The sequence below is a fragment of the Diospyros lotus genome, chromosome 3 (assembly GCF_014633365.1).
Source record: "Diospyros lotus cultivar Yz01 chromosome 3, ASM1463336v1, whole genome shotgun sequence".
Lineage (NCBI taxonomy): Eukaryota > Viridiplantae > Streptophyta > Magnoliopsida > Ericales > Ebenaceae > Diospyros > Diospyros lotus.
In genome coordinates this window covers 24254596-24269618 of record NC_068340.1, presented here as the reverse complement: position 1 = coordinate 24269618, position 15023 = coordinate 24254596, and the positions used below count along the sequence as shown (strand labels likewise).

Here is a 15023-nt window from a genome sequence, read left to right as displayed (position 1 = left end):
TATTGAAGGATCAAGGTTTGTGGTACTCATTGAAACTTCACTAACAAATGCTATGAATTGATGAATCAAATAGAAGTTTTGATTAAGGAGGGAAAATTGGAAACAAGAAAAAAAGAAAATAGAAGTTCCTAGTAACGAGAGAAATTCCTAATAATCCAGCCAAAGGAAAAACAACGATGGTATCTACCCTTGGTGAAAAGGCCCACAAATGAATCTAAAACACTTACATACGCTTTAAGAAATTATTATAAGACAGACTCAAAATGCTAGCAGGGATATATATCTACCTTTCAATATGTAATGCCTAGATAAAATAACTCTTTACCTATTGCGGTATCTTTTTTGCATATTTTATTTTTCAGGATAATAAATACATGAAAAAAAAGACTAAAATCTCGGTGAATAAGCAAAACTAGTACCGGATGTGAAAAAGGCGTGAGAATGATTTAGAGTTCACCGAGAAGAATAAAGAATGGGTAGAAAAATTTTAAATCAAAAATGCAAAAAAACATAAGAATAATTTAAGGTCTATCATCCAAAAAAATCTAGGATCATAAAGGCAAAAATCATGAGAATAATTTAAGAAAAACCTAATATAAAAAATATATAAAATATGAGAATGATCTAAAATAAAAAATTGCAAGAAACACGAGAATTATCTAAGACAAAGTTGAAGGCTACTAAAACGTGTAATGAGCTAAAAGATCCATTGTGATGCACATAGCTCAAATCTTTTAAGACATGCAATTGACCAAAAAAAACCTCATTGTGACACACGCAATAAGAAAATGAAGGTCACTAAGACATGCAATTAGCTAAAATATCGATCATGATACACACACTTCAAAATTATTGAGACATATAATAGATAAAAACAGACTCATTGTGATTCACATAATACTAAACCTTAAAAGGCCAACAAGAAAAATCTCATAATTTATGATTAACCAAAGTAAAAGAAGAACAAGCTTATTGAGCACAAGAACACGAGAAACCCTATCAATCAAAGGGGTCCTCTTAAAAAAACCCTTCATAGACCCTCAAATGTTTTGAGAGACTCTCACGGGTAGTCTCCCGCAAGACATTTATCTAATATGAATGCAAATTAACTTCTATCTCTAAAGTGTTCTCCTTAAAAGTCAAATTAATAGCCAATCTTGAGGTAGACATAAACTCTATCACCTATTAGCCATCATCTCTATAAATAGATGGATGGTGACCAATTCTCTTCAAGTACAACACCAACACCATTTTAATGCTTTATAATTTTCTACTTCTAACAAATCTAACTTAAATATCAAAAGATTTATATTAAAAATACCATAGGCTCTTTGACTCTCTTCTTTTTTGCATTATTTAAAAATAATATTTTAATATCTAAATTTTATTATTATATTCAAACAACAACATATATATGTATTAAAAAGTCAAGATTTTACAACATCACTCACCATCTTAAATTTTTTTATAGTAATTTATTATTTATTATTTTATTTAACAATTTGTCAAAAAAAGTTATTACTTTCCCATCATTCTGAAATGATCTCTCACAGTATTACTTTTGTAGCACTTAAAAATTTGAGCTGTTGATGGGACAAGTGGGCATTGTGTGAAATACTTAATAAACCATCTCTTGACACAAGGAGCAACGGTTTATTAATATACTGTGTGATAATATGAGAGAACCCACCATAGCTACTACCCTTATGGCAATATATGGTAATAACTTTGTCAGACTTATAGCTAACTAGTTAGGCGTGACGATACCCACACTGCTACCTAAAGGCGAGATAATTTATTAATATACTGTGTGAGTGCATCCAGAATGAAATTCCACAGGTTAAATAGTTTTTTTTTTTTTTTTTTTTTGTGATTAAGATTTAAGAAATTATATAAATTTTTATATCTTTAATTTTAAAATTATTATATATATATTTAATCAATTTTTCTACCTAATTTACACTCAAAGAATAATAATATTGCGAGAATTATCCAATAAAATAATTTGTACTCTAAATAGAAGAAATTTATTTATAAAAATTATTTCAAGTCCTCTTTGAGTCTTTAGTATATATATGTTGATTAACAATTGAGAATTTCTCATATGTAATATTCGTTCAGAAGTTGACAAGCTCTGGTCTACCACTATATTCGTCTCTAGAACTCAATCTACCCCCTTCAAAAATTATTAGTGCTTGTAGAGTTATGTTATATTAATACAATATGGTCATTATTTTTTGTGTGTTAAATTAATTTTATTCCAAAGTAACGAATGATACCATTAGGAGGTGATATGACTTTGCAAATGTCAAAATCACATCATAAGCAAGTAGTTATGCTTGGTGATCTAACTCTCTTAGTTAATAAGGAAAAATACCAGCCACACTAACCAAAAGGAAGGCATGGGTTACATCATACTTGCTTAATTTTCTTCAATTATTATTATAAGAAACAGAGATAAGGGAGATCGATCATCATTCATGGGTTTATAAAATATATATATATATATATATAGGTTGACATGAGTGTTTGAGGCCCTACTTTACTTAATTGTAGCTGACTAATGTTAATTAATATATGGACCAATTGTTTCCTCTTTTGAATAACTACTACTCTAGTAGTCTTATAATATTATACCTCAAAAACAATGGATGCAAAAATTCAACCATGCTTATGCTTAAGAAAAAAAATCTTAATTTTTTTTTAGATATACTCATATTTTTAAGTCTATATTGATTGGTTTATGAATGATATATTTTTTTTTTATTTCTGAAGCTTTTCTTTAATTTTTGTACCAGTCAATATATATTTTTCATATTATTTTATTTTTCAAGTTTGAATATTAATCATAAGATATATGTACCACATAACGATATGACTTATATTCTTGGAGATAAATTATTAGTTAGGTAAAGAAAATAAGGGGGAAAAAAGGCAAAATAATCATTTACATTTTAAGATGATATTTGTACATTTAAATTTAAATTGTTGCTTACATTTATGCACTCATGAGATAAGAGGAAAATAAATAAAAGAACCGAAAGAAGAGTGTGGAGTTCACTGCCTAAGGAGTGAGTTGAGTTTCCACCAAAATCATTTGGACCATGCCCCATGCCCCATACCGACACCAACAGTTTTGGACTAATTAAAGACATATATAATTGGGGAGATTATTTTTGGTTTTTACCATATTATTATGACATAAGTATGGGCCAAAATTAACAAGTGAATTCATATACGGTACAACTATTGTTTCTTTTTCAATATACACATCTCATCATTTATTTATTTTGTTAAAGATTTAAAGGTGGCTAGAATTTACCCACCTTTAAAAAACAATAATACAATTTATTTTTAAAGAGTAGTTGTGATCAAACATTAAAAACATTACAGATATTTCATGTTTTAGAGCCTTATTCTATGCTATCTACAACTTAAAGAGTAAAAAAAACAAAATACAATAAATATGTATATCAATTGTTGAGATAAACCAAAAATATATATATATATAAGTCATTGGTAGTATTAAATTAGAAATTATTTAGTAAGTTTTTTTAAGTAGTATAAAAGCATGACTTCAGTCACTTCACACATCAAATTTAGGTATTGAACCTCTGTCATGCGGCACAGTGAATTGATCCAAATTTATTTTACTGTTCTTAATTTATACCCAAAATAAATAAACCTTGTTGAGCTGGTCATGGAAGAAGACTATAAAGACATGCGGATGCCAAAGAAGATTGCTTGGATTTCCCGCCAGAGGCGCCGCCGTGGACCCACTGCCTCGCCTGCCGTTTTCCCGCCACCCGGTCGACGACAAAAGCCTGCGAGACACGAGTTAACATCTGCACACATGTGCCGTCCTCCGTTGACTAGCTTCAATGAATGATGGCGCCGTTACGCCTTACACGTATGCCTTCACCTAACCTGCCCTAAAAGGGAGGGAGGGAGGAAGTTTAATTCTTTTATTTTAAAATTTAAACTCTTAAGATGAACTTAAATAAATTTGTCAAAATACAAAATCTTACTGAATTTATGGTTTCAGTGAGCAGATTTCTGTTGTGTTATATCAAGTATTTTAAAGAAAAATATGTCAACTGAATGATACGTATGTATGCATCAATTTTCAGGGGCTAATCTTCACGTGTGCGTGACGCTGCAGGGCATGGCACCATCAGATTCATCACTCCAGACGGAGACTGCCCCAAAAGTATTAGTCGTTTCCAGTACTCCCTCCCTAATAATATGATGCTGTATTGTTCTTATATATTAACAACTATGTACTAGAATTATCTCATCTAGGGGGGTCTGTCTCGTCTCTTGCAGTCTTTTAGCTAATAGCTGGAATGTCACAAGTCATCCATATGAAGAAACATCTTTTCATGGAAAAAAAAAAACAGAAGATACGAAATCCCGTCCAATCGTTTCGGGCCTATTTGGCTATCCGTTTTAAATGGCAGCTTTTAAGCTTGCGTAACTTTTAAGTTTTAATAGCATTACAATTAATAACATATTTAGATAAATATATTTTTAAATTATTAATTAATAATTATATATTTAATTTTAAAAAAAATAATAACTTAACAAAACTTGATAAAAAAATAAAAATACACATATTATTAAATAATATAAAAATATTAATTTCTTATAAAAAATAAATTATAAATTTGTGATAAAATTTTACTGATAAATTATATATAATTATTAAAAAATATATTAATATAATATTTTATTAAAATCAATATATATTATGTGTTACATATATTATATACAAACTCAATATATATTATTATGTATTATATATATATATACAATGAAGAAGATGGTCGACAATGGAAAAGGAAATAGGCGACAATAGAGGAAGGGACAACTATAACAATCAGAGACAAAGCTGAGAGCGAACTTAAATATAAAATATATAATTTTAAAAATAGGACAATAATAATAATATTAAAATATAAAAATAGTTTATAATTATTTCCTACGACTTTTTATACTTTGATAAAATCATATAATAATTTAATTATCAATTTTATTAAATATATCATTTTTAATATATATAACTAAACTATCATTCATCCATTGATTTTCAATCCTATTACATAATCGATTCTTCACAATATTCATTGCAGAAAATATTCTTTTAACTGTAATAGTAGCAACCGAAAAAAAAAAATTCAAATGTGTAACGCCCCACTTTTCCCAAGCGAGCCTTAACTCAAAATTTTGGGAATATATATATATATATATATTTTTAAACACACAACATAAGTCTCTCGATACATATACATTCATCATAGTCATTTTTCGACAATCCCGATCGTACCTTCTTAGCATATCAAAATTTAAGAATTAATAGACTAAGACAGGTAATATCAATCACATCAGCGGAAGCAAGATCGAAACCTCAATAATATTTAACCGACAATTCCTTTTACAATAATCAAATCGATGTTTCACATGAAAATATCAAAATATTACATAACCTCTGAACATCGTAATCATGGACAAAACCTACGAAAACTAAACATAGCCGCTACATCTCGATGATATTCTTTCCCTTGGCGCCACTGCTTTCACCTGGAACGTTTGAATATTCCAGGGACATAGTCCAAATTAGATACTGAATCATCTAAGTGAGAGTTCAAAAACGTTTTCATGCAGATATGAAAAATCATATACAAAATCGATAAATCCCGACATGCACCAGCCTAAGAGAATCCCACATAGCACTTAACCCTAACTGGGAAAAATACAATCTCTCTAAAGGCGACACAACCACTTCGGCCCATTGGCAAAACAATTCTGCTTAAGAGGGACAACCTCGACATATGAACCCGGGAATCACCCCATTGTCATTGTTAGGCTTTACGCTCCAACTCAAAAGCAATCCAAAACCCAACGCAACCCTAGCCCCAAGAGTGTCACATCAGCACTATCCTCGGAATCGACGTCACCTCGGCATTAATGCAATTGCTCAAAGGAACCTGGGGTGGTGTCCACTCGCAGCCCCACCACTTGAGCCAACAACCGGGGTGGTGTCCACTCTCAGCCCCGCCACTTGGGTCCCGTAGGGTGAAGTCCCTCTCAGCCTCGTCCCAAGTGGGTCACCTAGCATTAATCCTAGGTACGTATCTCGAGTGCTGTCACTCTGGGCTACGTCACAGGTTACCAACCCACGCCCCACATGGACGACACAAAACAAGCCAATGCCAAAAAATCATAACATGCATAAAATCAACATCTCAATGTATGCAATTTACCGTACGAAATTCAATGCATGTGTAAATAATTGTTTGGACAACCATAATAAATCAAGCCATAGGGATGAACATTCACGGTAAACCATTCACCTGTCACTCAAGGTCCTTTTGGGTAGAACCACTCACAAGTCAAAACAAAGCTGGGGGCGAACACTCACAGTAAACCATTCACATGTCACTTAAAGTCTTTTCGAGTAGAACCACTCACAAGTCAAAACAAAGTTGGGGGCGAACACTCACAGTAAACCATTCACATGTCACTTAAAGTCTTTTCGGATAGAACCACTCACAAGTCAAAACAAAGTTGGGGGCGAACACTCACCTTTGGCAAAATTTCAAATTCTTCTCGACAAGCGCGGTACGCCTCGATTTGCGTACTTGCCTCGATTTGCGTGCCTTCTTTGAACTTCGCACGAGTCACTTCGTCTCCACCCTCAAAGCACCCTAATCATCACATTTATCCAACAATTATAATTTTCCTATTTTTCTCCTATTTTCTTCTCTAATAATCCAAAATAAATATCTACACAACTATTTTCTCAAATATTTTTACATAATAATTCATAAAACAATATTTATAAGCCTCTAGAATTTTCTGAAAATTTTTCAGATTTTTCTCCTATTTTTTCAAATTTTCATAATTACTTTTTCTTGAGAAAATTTATTTCTCATCGATTTACTTCGAATATACTTCAAGAAAAATCACCAAAACTCATCAAATAAATTCCTTATACTTCTGGAATTTTTTCAGAATTTTCTAAAAATTCCTCCTATTTATTTTCTATTTACATTTCCTTTCAAAAATCAAAAATAATTATTTCCCCAAGAAATTTCCAAGATAAAAATTCATCAAAATAAACTATTCATCTTTCTTGAATTTCTGGATATTTTTTCAGAATTTTAATTCCTTTAATTCTATTTTTTATCGAATTTTCTATATTTTCAATATTTAAAAAAACACAAAAAATACTTCTGGGGCGACAGCGACCGGCGACCTTCTCCGATGGCTGATCTGAAGACACCATCTTGAAGCTCTCTTCAAGTCGATCACAATGGAACCTTCACATGGCCGAAAAACTTACCGGAAGCTGCCCGATTTGATGATTTACAGTTCGGCTCGGGCGAAGCTTTGGGTTTTCCGACGAGCCAAATTGACCTTCGATTCGAACTCCGATTCACACGAAACTTTCCAGATCAGTTACCCATCGCCTTGCGACCAAAATCCCCTTATTAGATCGCTCAATCGATCACTCTACAACCTGATTTCACCTTCACTCGATATATATATATATACATGCGGCCGAATGCAAAAACACCTCTACACCGCTCCAAAAATTCTGAAACTCTCCAGAAATGATCATCTTCCCTCAAGGATCAAAAGCTCCTTATTGGTTTCCCTCGATTCACTCTCAAACTTGAGCGATTTGATGATTCAAATTCGGCCGAAACCCTTTGCTATTTATAGCCAAAATCCGACCCCCACGTGGCCAATTTCCGGCCAAAGCTTCTTCCCCACGCCTCCTAAACCACCCTAGGCCACTCCCTGACGGTCCTAAGCTGTTAAATGGCCGGATTTTCCGGCCAAATCAGCCATGCTTGTACAACTTTCTGAAAATTGCACCTTGGCCCTTTGAAATTTCTCTTTTGCATTTTGGCCCTTACCCTCAAGCCCCTGATCTCTCTAGCACCATCACTAAGACCTTCAAGATTAGTACTTCTCATTTCTCCCTTGAAATTTCTGAAAATTTACCGTTTTGACCTCTCTCGGGCATTTTTAGAAAATTACACTTAGGCCCGATTGATTGATTTGACCTCAAATCCATTCGATTCTACCTGAAACCAGTTAAGGGTTGTTCTACGCATCGAATACTAGTCCTTGACATTCTCCGTTGACTTTTTGGACATCGTTTATAACAATTCAGTAATACGAACTTATTGGCAGCTGTATTTTTGCTGTACCGAAAATTCTTCCCGATCTCATTTATTTTTTCACTAAAAATCATAATTTAAATCACTTGTCGTTTCTATACAATTTTCCTTGGCCATCTAGGGTTCGGGGTACTCCCTCCGACTAATTTGGTCGTCTAAAGCTGTATTAGTGTACCCTATAGTCTTATTTTTTCCACAATTTCATTTATGCCTTTTATCAAATATCATTTTTGTCCTCAAATTACTCTCGGGTATTACAAAATGAGTATTAGGAAATAAAGCAAGAAATTGAATAAATTTATAAATGAAATGAATTAAGACATAAGAATTAGTGAATTTGGACCATTTGACCTATTTAAGCTAAGCTTTAATACAATAATTTTGAATTAATTTTTAGAATTGGACTTGATTAAAAATAATATAAAATCCAAAAAAAAATTAAGATCTAGCTTAATAGGGCAATTGCCCTCACTGGGCCTTACTTGGCTCCGCCACTAATGACGATGGTGAGAGGAGGTGAAATAAGGAACAAGAGACGCAACAACGTTGGGTGACTTGTGATCGCAAATCTAGAAGCAAAGGTAGTGATGGAACAACCAAAGATGAGACCCACCAACAAGAGGTGACTTGTGGCAGTCGAGCTGAGCAACGGCAATAACGACGATAATGGTAGATGCAAAAGAAAGATGGGAGAAGAGATAACAAAGACAAAGAGTATAAATATTGAAAATGTTGAGGATAAAATAGTAAATGACTTGGTCAACTCAATAAATTAGTGATAGCATTTTTGCAAAAACTAGGGCAGAAGCCTTTTTTCAAACGCCGTTGTAAGCTACATAGCTTGCAAGCTATTTAGTGTTGCCAAATATGTAACGAAAAAAGCTAAATAGCTTATAAGCTATATAACTAACTTATAAGCCATCAAACCGCTTAGCCAAACAGGCCCTCAATCATGGCCGTTGGTCCGAGAGGTTTAAGGCTATAATAATAGGTGTTGTGGTGAAAAACAGCCAACAGGTGACTTGGCAGCCATCATCGGAGGGGCTGAATTCAATTGCGCTTGCAGTCGCAGAGGCGCGAGAGCTGGGGAGCCTTTGGTAAGACCCAATTTTCAACAACTCAATTCGGTTTTCTTTGGCCTTGCTAGAAAGCCAGTGGCGCCTTTGGTAGGTTTGATGCCCAATTTCCAAATGGAATGAGTTAGCATTGTATTAGGCTCAATTACGAACCAATAGTAACAGCCAAGGTTATTGACCTCCACAAGTGCAAATATATAGCTTGACGGACACAAAATAGGCTACGCTTCGATCTTCATCCAATTGAATTCCTCCATGTTGATATATTATGTAAATAAAGTCCATGAGGATGGTGCCAAACCCTTTAATTGTGAACAAATTTTGGAGTAAACCAATCTATCCACAATTGCTTGAATCTTTTGGGTGTCAACAAAACCTCGTTCTGAAGTGGACTATGAATCCTAATAAGACAACTCGTCTGTAAATAATGTACACTTTCTAAAGTTGGCATAAATGCTATCTTCTGTAAGGGTGGAACACACTCGTATAAAATGCTCTAGATGGTGTTCTCTAGCCCTACTAGATGAGTAGGATGTTGTCAAAATAAACAAGAAGGAAACATCCAATAGAAGGTCTAAATGCTCAAATTATATGAAGTTACTAGTTGTCCTGAACAGGCCAAGAGGCATGACTAATCATTCAAATATATATATATATATATTTGTCTTAAAGGCAATCTTCCACTCGTTGCTTAGGCAAGTCTTAGTTTGATGGTAACCACTCCACAAATCTAACTTAAAAAGAATTGTTGCTTAGGCAAATCATAGTTTGATGGTAACCACCGTCAGATCGTTATATTTGAGCTAGGGTTTCTTAGGAATAAACTGGAAAAGAGAAAATTGGATCGGAAAGAATCAGGAGAGAGAGAGAAAACAAAGAGAATTGAGATAGAACAGAGGAAGAGAGAGATATCAAAAAGAAATCAGAGAGAAATTGGCAGAGAATTGAAGAGAGATGAATTCTGATATCATTCATCAATACCTCTATCCTCTAAGATTTTGCCTCTTTATAGACATGTCTACTTTCAGTTACAATAATAACTGAAAGGTACAACAGCTATAATACAACAAAGTACAACTTACTACAATACATGCAATATACAATTATTACTAGTCATTGGGGTCAAGACAACCACTCTACAAATCTAACTTAAAAAGGATCATGGCATCTAGCGACAACTTGACCCTGGCCCAAACAAAAGCATGCTCGACTTCTGGTTCAAAGAGGTCACCCCACAACTTGACCCTTTGGATGCAGTTTTAGAAGGGTTGCCGTACCTGTCCCAATTAGCTGCAGACTCAAACTCCTCAAGATAAAGGTTACGGTTGACTCACTAAAGAAGCAGGCTAAGTGAACTCGCTACCTGCAGGGACATCACCACCAACCAGGAAGAGAAAATACAACCCATGCCAAGATCAAGGAAGGCATTCCTGATACAAGTATGTTCTTTTAAATCCTCTTTTCCATATTGACCTTCTAATCTTGGGTCATTTCCAAGCCAGTTGCCAACCCCCACCAAACCAATGCCCAAGCTGATAACTGGTTCCCCAGCATTTCCCTCACAGAGGACCTCGAGTGTATATGACTTCCATGGACAGACGGGGATCATGTCTATCTCGAACTCATAGTCTGCCGTGAAATTTACTTTATGGACTCTACAAATTGTCATCACAGTCAGTAGCAACAGCATCAGACGTGTAATCCTCCCCCTCTATGGCAAGCTTCTCCTCATCATACTACATTTTTGGGTCACTGCAATGCTTCAACAAGATGCAAAACTGAGGGAACTCTGTCAGGTGTCTGGTCAAGCTAACCCAGGGTGCAGCTTCTTCAGGCCCATATTACCCTTATTTGCTCACTATCAGCAGCTGGTTCCTGGTCACTGGTAAGCATACTGGCTAGGCACGAGATGTATTCTTATATAGACGCTTCACCCCTAACCCTAGACCTGCGACAAGCAACACTAAGGTGATTGATTGGCTCCCAGTAACCAACCCCACATTCTTCATCTTCTCCTTTACTACATGTTGCATCTCAACTGTAACATCTCCACAGAGCCGACACAGCAAGCCCTAATGTCAATGAGGTAATAGCTTCTTTCCAGATTACTCACACACAGGGAAGGAAGAAACAAACATTTCTCACTTGGGATGTTTGCCACACTACTTTTCTGCCTAATGGCCAGCCAGATGGTAAGAAAAGAAAATAACATATGACAAACAATATACACCCTGATGAGGAAAAGAAAAGTATATGTTCCGGCTCTGTAATTCAGAACAACAGATAAAATCACAAATCCATTTGCACCCTGATATATCCAACTCACTCGTCTCTCAAAAACCTGATCAGGCATAACCCTAATTGCCCTGAACTCATGCATGGAGGAGGATAAGAATTGCCTACAAACCATATTCATTTAAGTCTCTGAAATTACAAGCTTAATTAACTGGTGCCATTTATGTCAAAGTACAAAAGTCGGTTCATCATTTAGTTATCAGGGGCGATTTGCAAAAGTGCATTAGCATACATAAAACTGAAAACTCCAACGGTTCCAATCCCCTACGGAATTTTATTTTAAGCTACAAACTATGTCATGTTGATCGGCAAAACACATTTAGCGATCATTTAAAAGGCAATAACCAAATTGAAGCATGTCATACCACAGTGAAGCTAATCCTTTAAATCATCTTCCATCTATCTCCGAATGCTAGATACAAGCCTCGCACCGACCCTGTCAAGCCTCTTAACCATGGCAGAGGCCTTCAAATTCCCGTCCTTCCCAAAAGCTTCAACCATTCGCTCCCCAATCTGCATTCCCCTGTTCTCATCATCGGTCAAGGCAACAGCCGTTGGCCCCGCCCCGCTAATGGTGCACCCAAACGCCCCGGCCTCAATGGCCGCCTTCTTCACCGCCTCCATCCCGGGAATCAGAGGCGCTCGCCTCGGCTCCACGATCTTATCGGAGGACAACGCCATTCCCATCCCTTCCAAATCCCCCTGCAGCACTGAGGCCACTAACGCCCCAGCCTGGCTGCAGTTCCACACATGATGCGACATTGTGATATCCTTTGGTAATGCCGCTCGCATTTTCTTAGTCGGAGCTTCGAATTCCGGACTCACCAGAACGAAGAACAGATCTCTATCGTTTGGGAACTTCAAATGAATCAAATCCAGAGGATCATAACTCCGTATCAGGACGAACCCTCCCATGATCGCCGGCGCCACGTTATCGGCATGGTAACCTGAGACCTTCGACTCCGATTCGAGCCCGGCGAGGACGAGATCTGACACCGAAAGAGGACCGCCAAAAATCTCGTTGACGGCGACGGCGGCTGCTGCGGCACTGGCAGCGCTGGATCCCAGGCCACTTCCCAGAGGCAGACCTTTCTGGAGCGAGAGGGAGAGGCCGACCGATCGGATGTTGAGCATCCTCATGACGGCGATAGCTGCTATTCCTGCGCAGTTGTAGAGGGGGTTTTTGCTGAGTTTCTTGGCCGAGCTGCCGACTCCATGGATGTCGGAGATGGAGACCTCGCCAGGGCGGACGTCCGGGTCGACCCGCAGCGTGACAAAGTCGCCGACGCCGTCGACAGCGCAGCCGAGGAAGTCGAAGCCAGGGCCAAGGTTAGCGACGGTTGCGGGCGCAAAGGACTTGACGGAGGCGAAAACGGGTTCGGGTTCGGCAAGTAGTGGGGTAATAGAAGGTACGGAGAGATTGCACCGGAAGGATCCGGGCAGAGACAGCGAAGGGTAGGGTTTAGAGAGGTTTATGGAAGGAGATGGGGGAATGAGCTTGAAAGGAGATTGATGACACGAAATGGCCATTTTAGACGTACGGTGAAATAGGGTTAGGGTTTTCGACTCAGAAGTAGCGAAAAGGATTAAGAACACAAAACCCTCTGGGCCGGCTCCGACCAGATCTAAAATTTCCGGGCCGATGGTTCACCTTCCGGAGTCTCTGTAATCCAGATAATGAAGGTGATTGGCTAAACTTCAAAAGACTGCTCAAAGATATCACACTTGTAAAATGGTAAAAAATGATAAACAAAAGACTGCTATCATCTGGGGGGCAAATCCAAATCTTGAGGAAAGATAGAAGAAGAAGAGAAAGCCAAGACAAATGAAATTGATTATCTCTCAACTTTAATTTCACTTAATCCTCTAAAGGTTTTCATTTCACAACTCTCTCAGTAAGTAATAGCATCTGAATAAAGAAAATTGAGTGAGAAAGAAAATTTGAATACAGAGAAGAAAATCTGAAAATGCCTACAACACCTTTCCAAGAGCCACCCCGTAGAATTTGTCAATTTCCCTCCGCCATTGCATCAACACTTTCTGTCCCAACCTTGGTAACATGCACCCTTGTGCTTGCTAAATTAAATGTTGGCTTAAAAAAAGGCACATAATTAAAATATCTTGATCGTAACTAAATTAGTTTTGAAATATTACACAAAAGATAAATAGGATAAATGTCATATGTACCTTCATTTGAGATGGAAAGTGTAACCTATTATATTGCTTCAAAAGATAAAAACAAACAAGAAAACATTAAGCCCATAAATCTCAGAAACTGTATCTAATACACATAATGTGATTAAATAAAAGCAAACATTGATCTATTAGAACTTAAACCGTAAACATATTATCCATTGACAAAGAGAATTGAGAAATTTGATTTCTCCCTCTTAATTCCGACCTTGATGACAGATGAAAAATATAACTGTAATTTTTTTTTTTTGTGTGTGAGGTAGAGAGAAGGTCAAACTCTTATTTATAATATTATCTTATCTTATTTTCTTATCAATATATTAAAGTAGAATAGTCTGTTAAAATATTTTGTCAAGTGACAAACAATGGTGAACTATTTTCTCTCCAGAACTTACATCAAAGTAAATATAGTAATTAATTAATTAAAATAAAATTATTTATTATATTATATTTATTTATAAATATAAATTAAAATTTCTAAACGTGCTTCCTGCAAGCATTTCATCTAGCCATCAAATCAAATAAAGAATAATGCTTAAGTGTTATGATTGATGACAGTGTTATCATAGCTAATGATAAAGTCATTAGTCATGACTCCTAGCATTACTCTCAAATAAATATGTGTAACTTGAATACTCGTACTAATTAATTAAATACAAAAGTCTACTAAATGAAATTGTTTTCTAAAACTCTTTGTTTTTGTTCAAATGCATAGATTTTTCAATACTAATTAAGATTTAAGAAATCACACGTTCAAAATTATAGAAGAAAATTAATGCATAGTGGAAGAAAAATAAGTCAAAATTCATATTTTTAAAATTTTATTATCATTGTAGAAATTAAAATTCAAGAGCATTATTCATTCTCATTTGGAGAAGCGGGAAGAGCATTATAAAAAATATGTCAAGTTTCAATAAAGAATCTGCTCGATTTCATAGATCCAAACGCAGCGAAAATTTAAAAAAATAATAATTTGGATCAACCAAACTCTTTAACCGATCTAAAAACCATAAGACTAGATTTAATAATTTTCAATCAACCAAACTCTTTGGTCAATCTTGAAACTCAAAAAGGCTAGATCTAGTATGCAAATATATAATCTCTTGAAGAATAAAAAACATATAACAAAAACCAAACCTTTTGGTTATTCGACGCAAGAAATGATGAATCCTTATGCCACGAGGTGTTACCCACCCCCAATAAATGATTCACACCAAGAGAAACTTCAATCAATGTCCATGAGCATGTCTCTTCGATCTCCTTGCAT

At 35.7% G+C, this 15023-nt stretch overlaps 1 protein-coding gene across 2 annotated transcripts; it reads right to left on the bottom strand.

Annotated features, from left to right (window-relative positions):
* Positions 1–5384: 5384 nt before the first annotated feature.
* On the bottom strand, positions 5385–13614 carry LOC127798319 (homoserine kinase). Of its 2 annotated transcripts, none has more exons than XM_052331814.1 (2): positions 11929–13533; positions 5385–5580 (listed from the first exon to the last, which is right to left on the bottom strand). In XM_052331814.1, exon 1 carries the CDS (start codon positions 13091–13093, stop codon positions 11963–11965), a length of 1131 nt encoding a protein of 376 aa, XP_052187774.1. In that variant the 5' UTR covers positions 13094–13533; the 3' UTR covers positions 5385–5580; positions 11929–11962. The 2 variants fall into 2 exon arrangements, with proteins under 2 accessions (XP_052187774.1, XP_052187772.1); XM_052331812.1 differs by lacking the exon at positions 5385–5580 and adding an exon at positions 13544–13614 and having other exon boundaries at positions 11773–13226.
* Positions 13615–15023: the final 1409 nt, after the last annotated feature.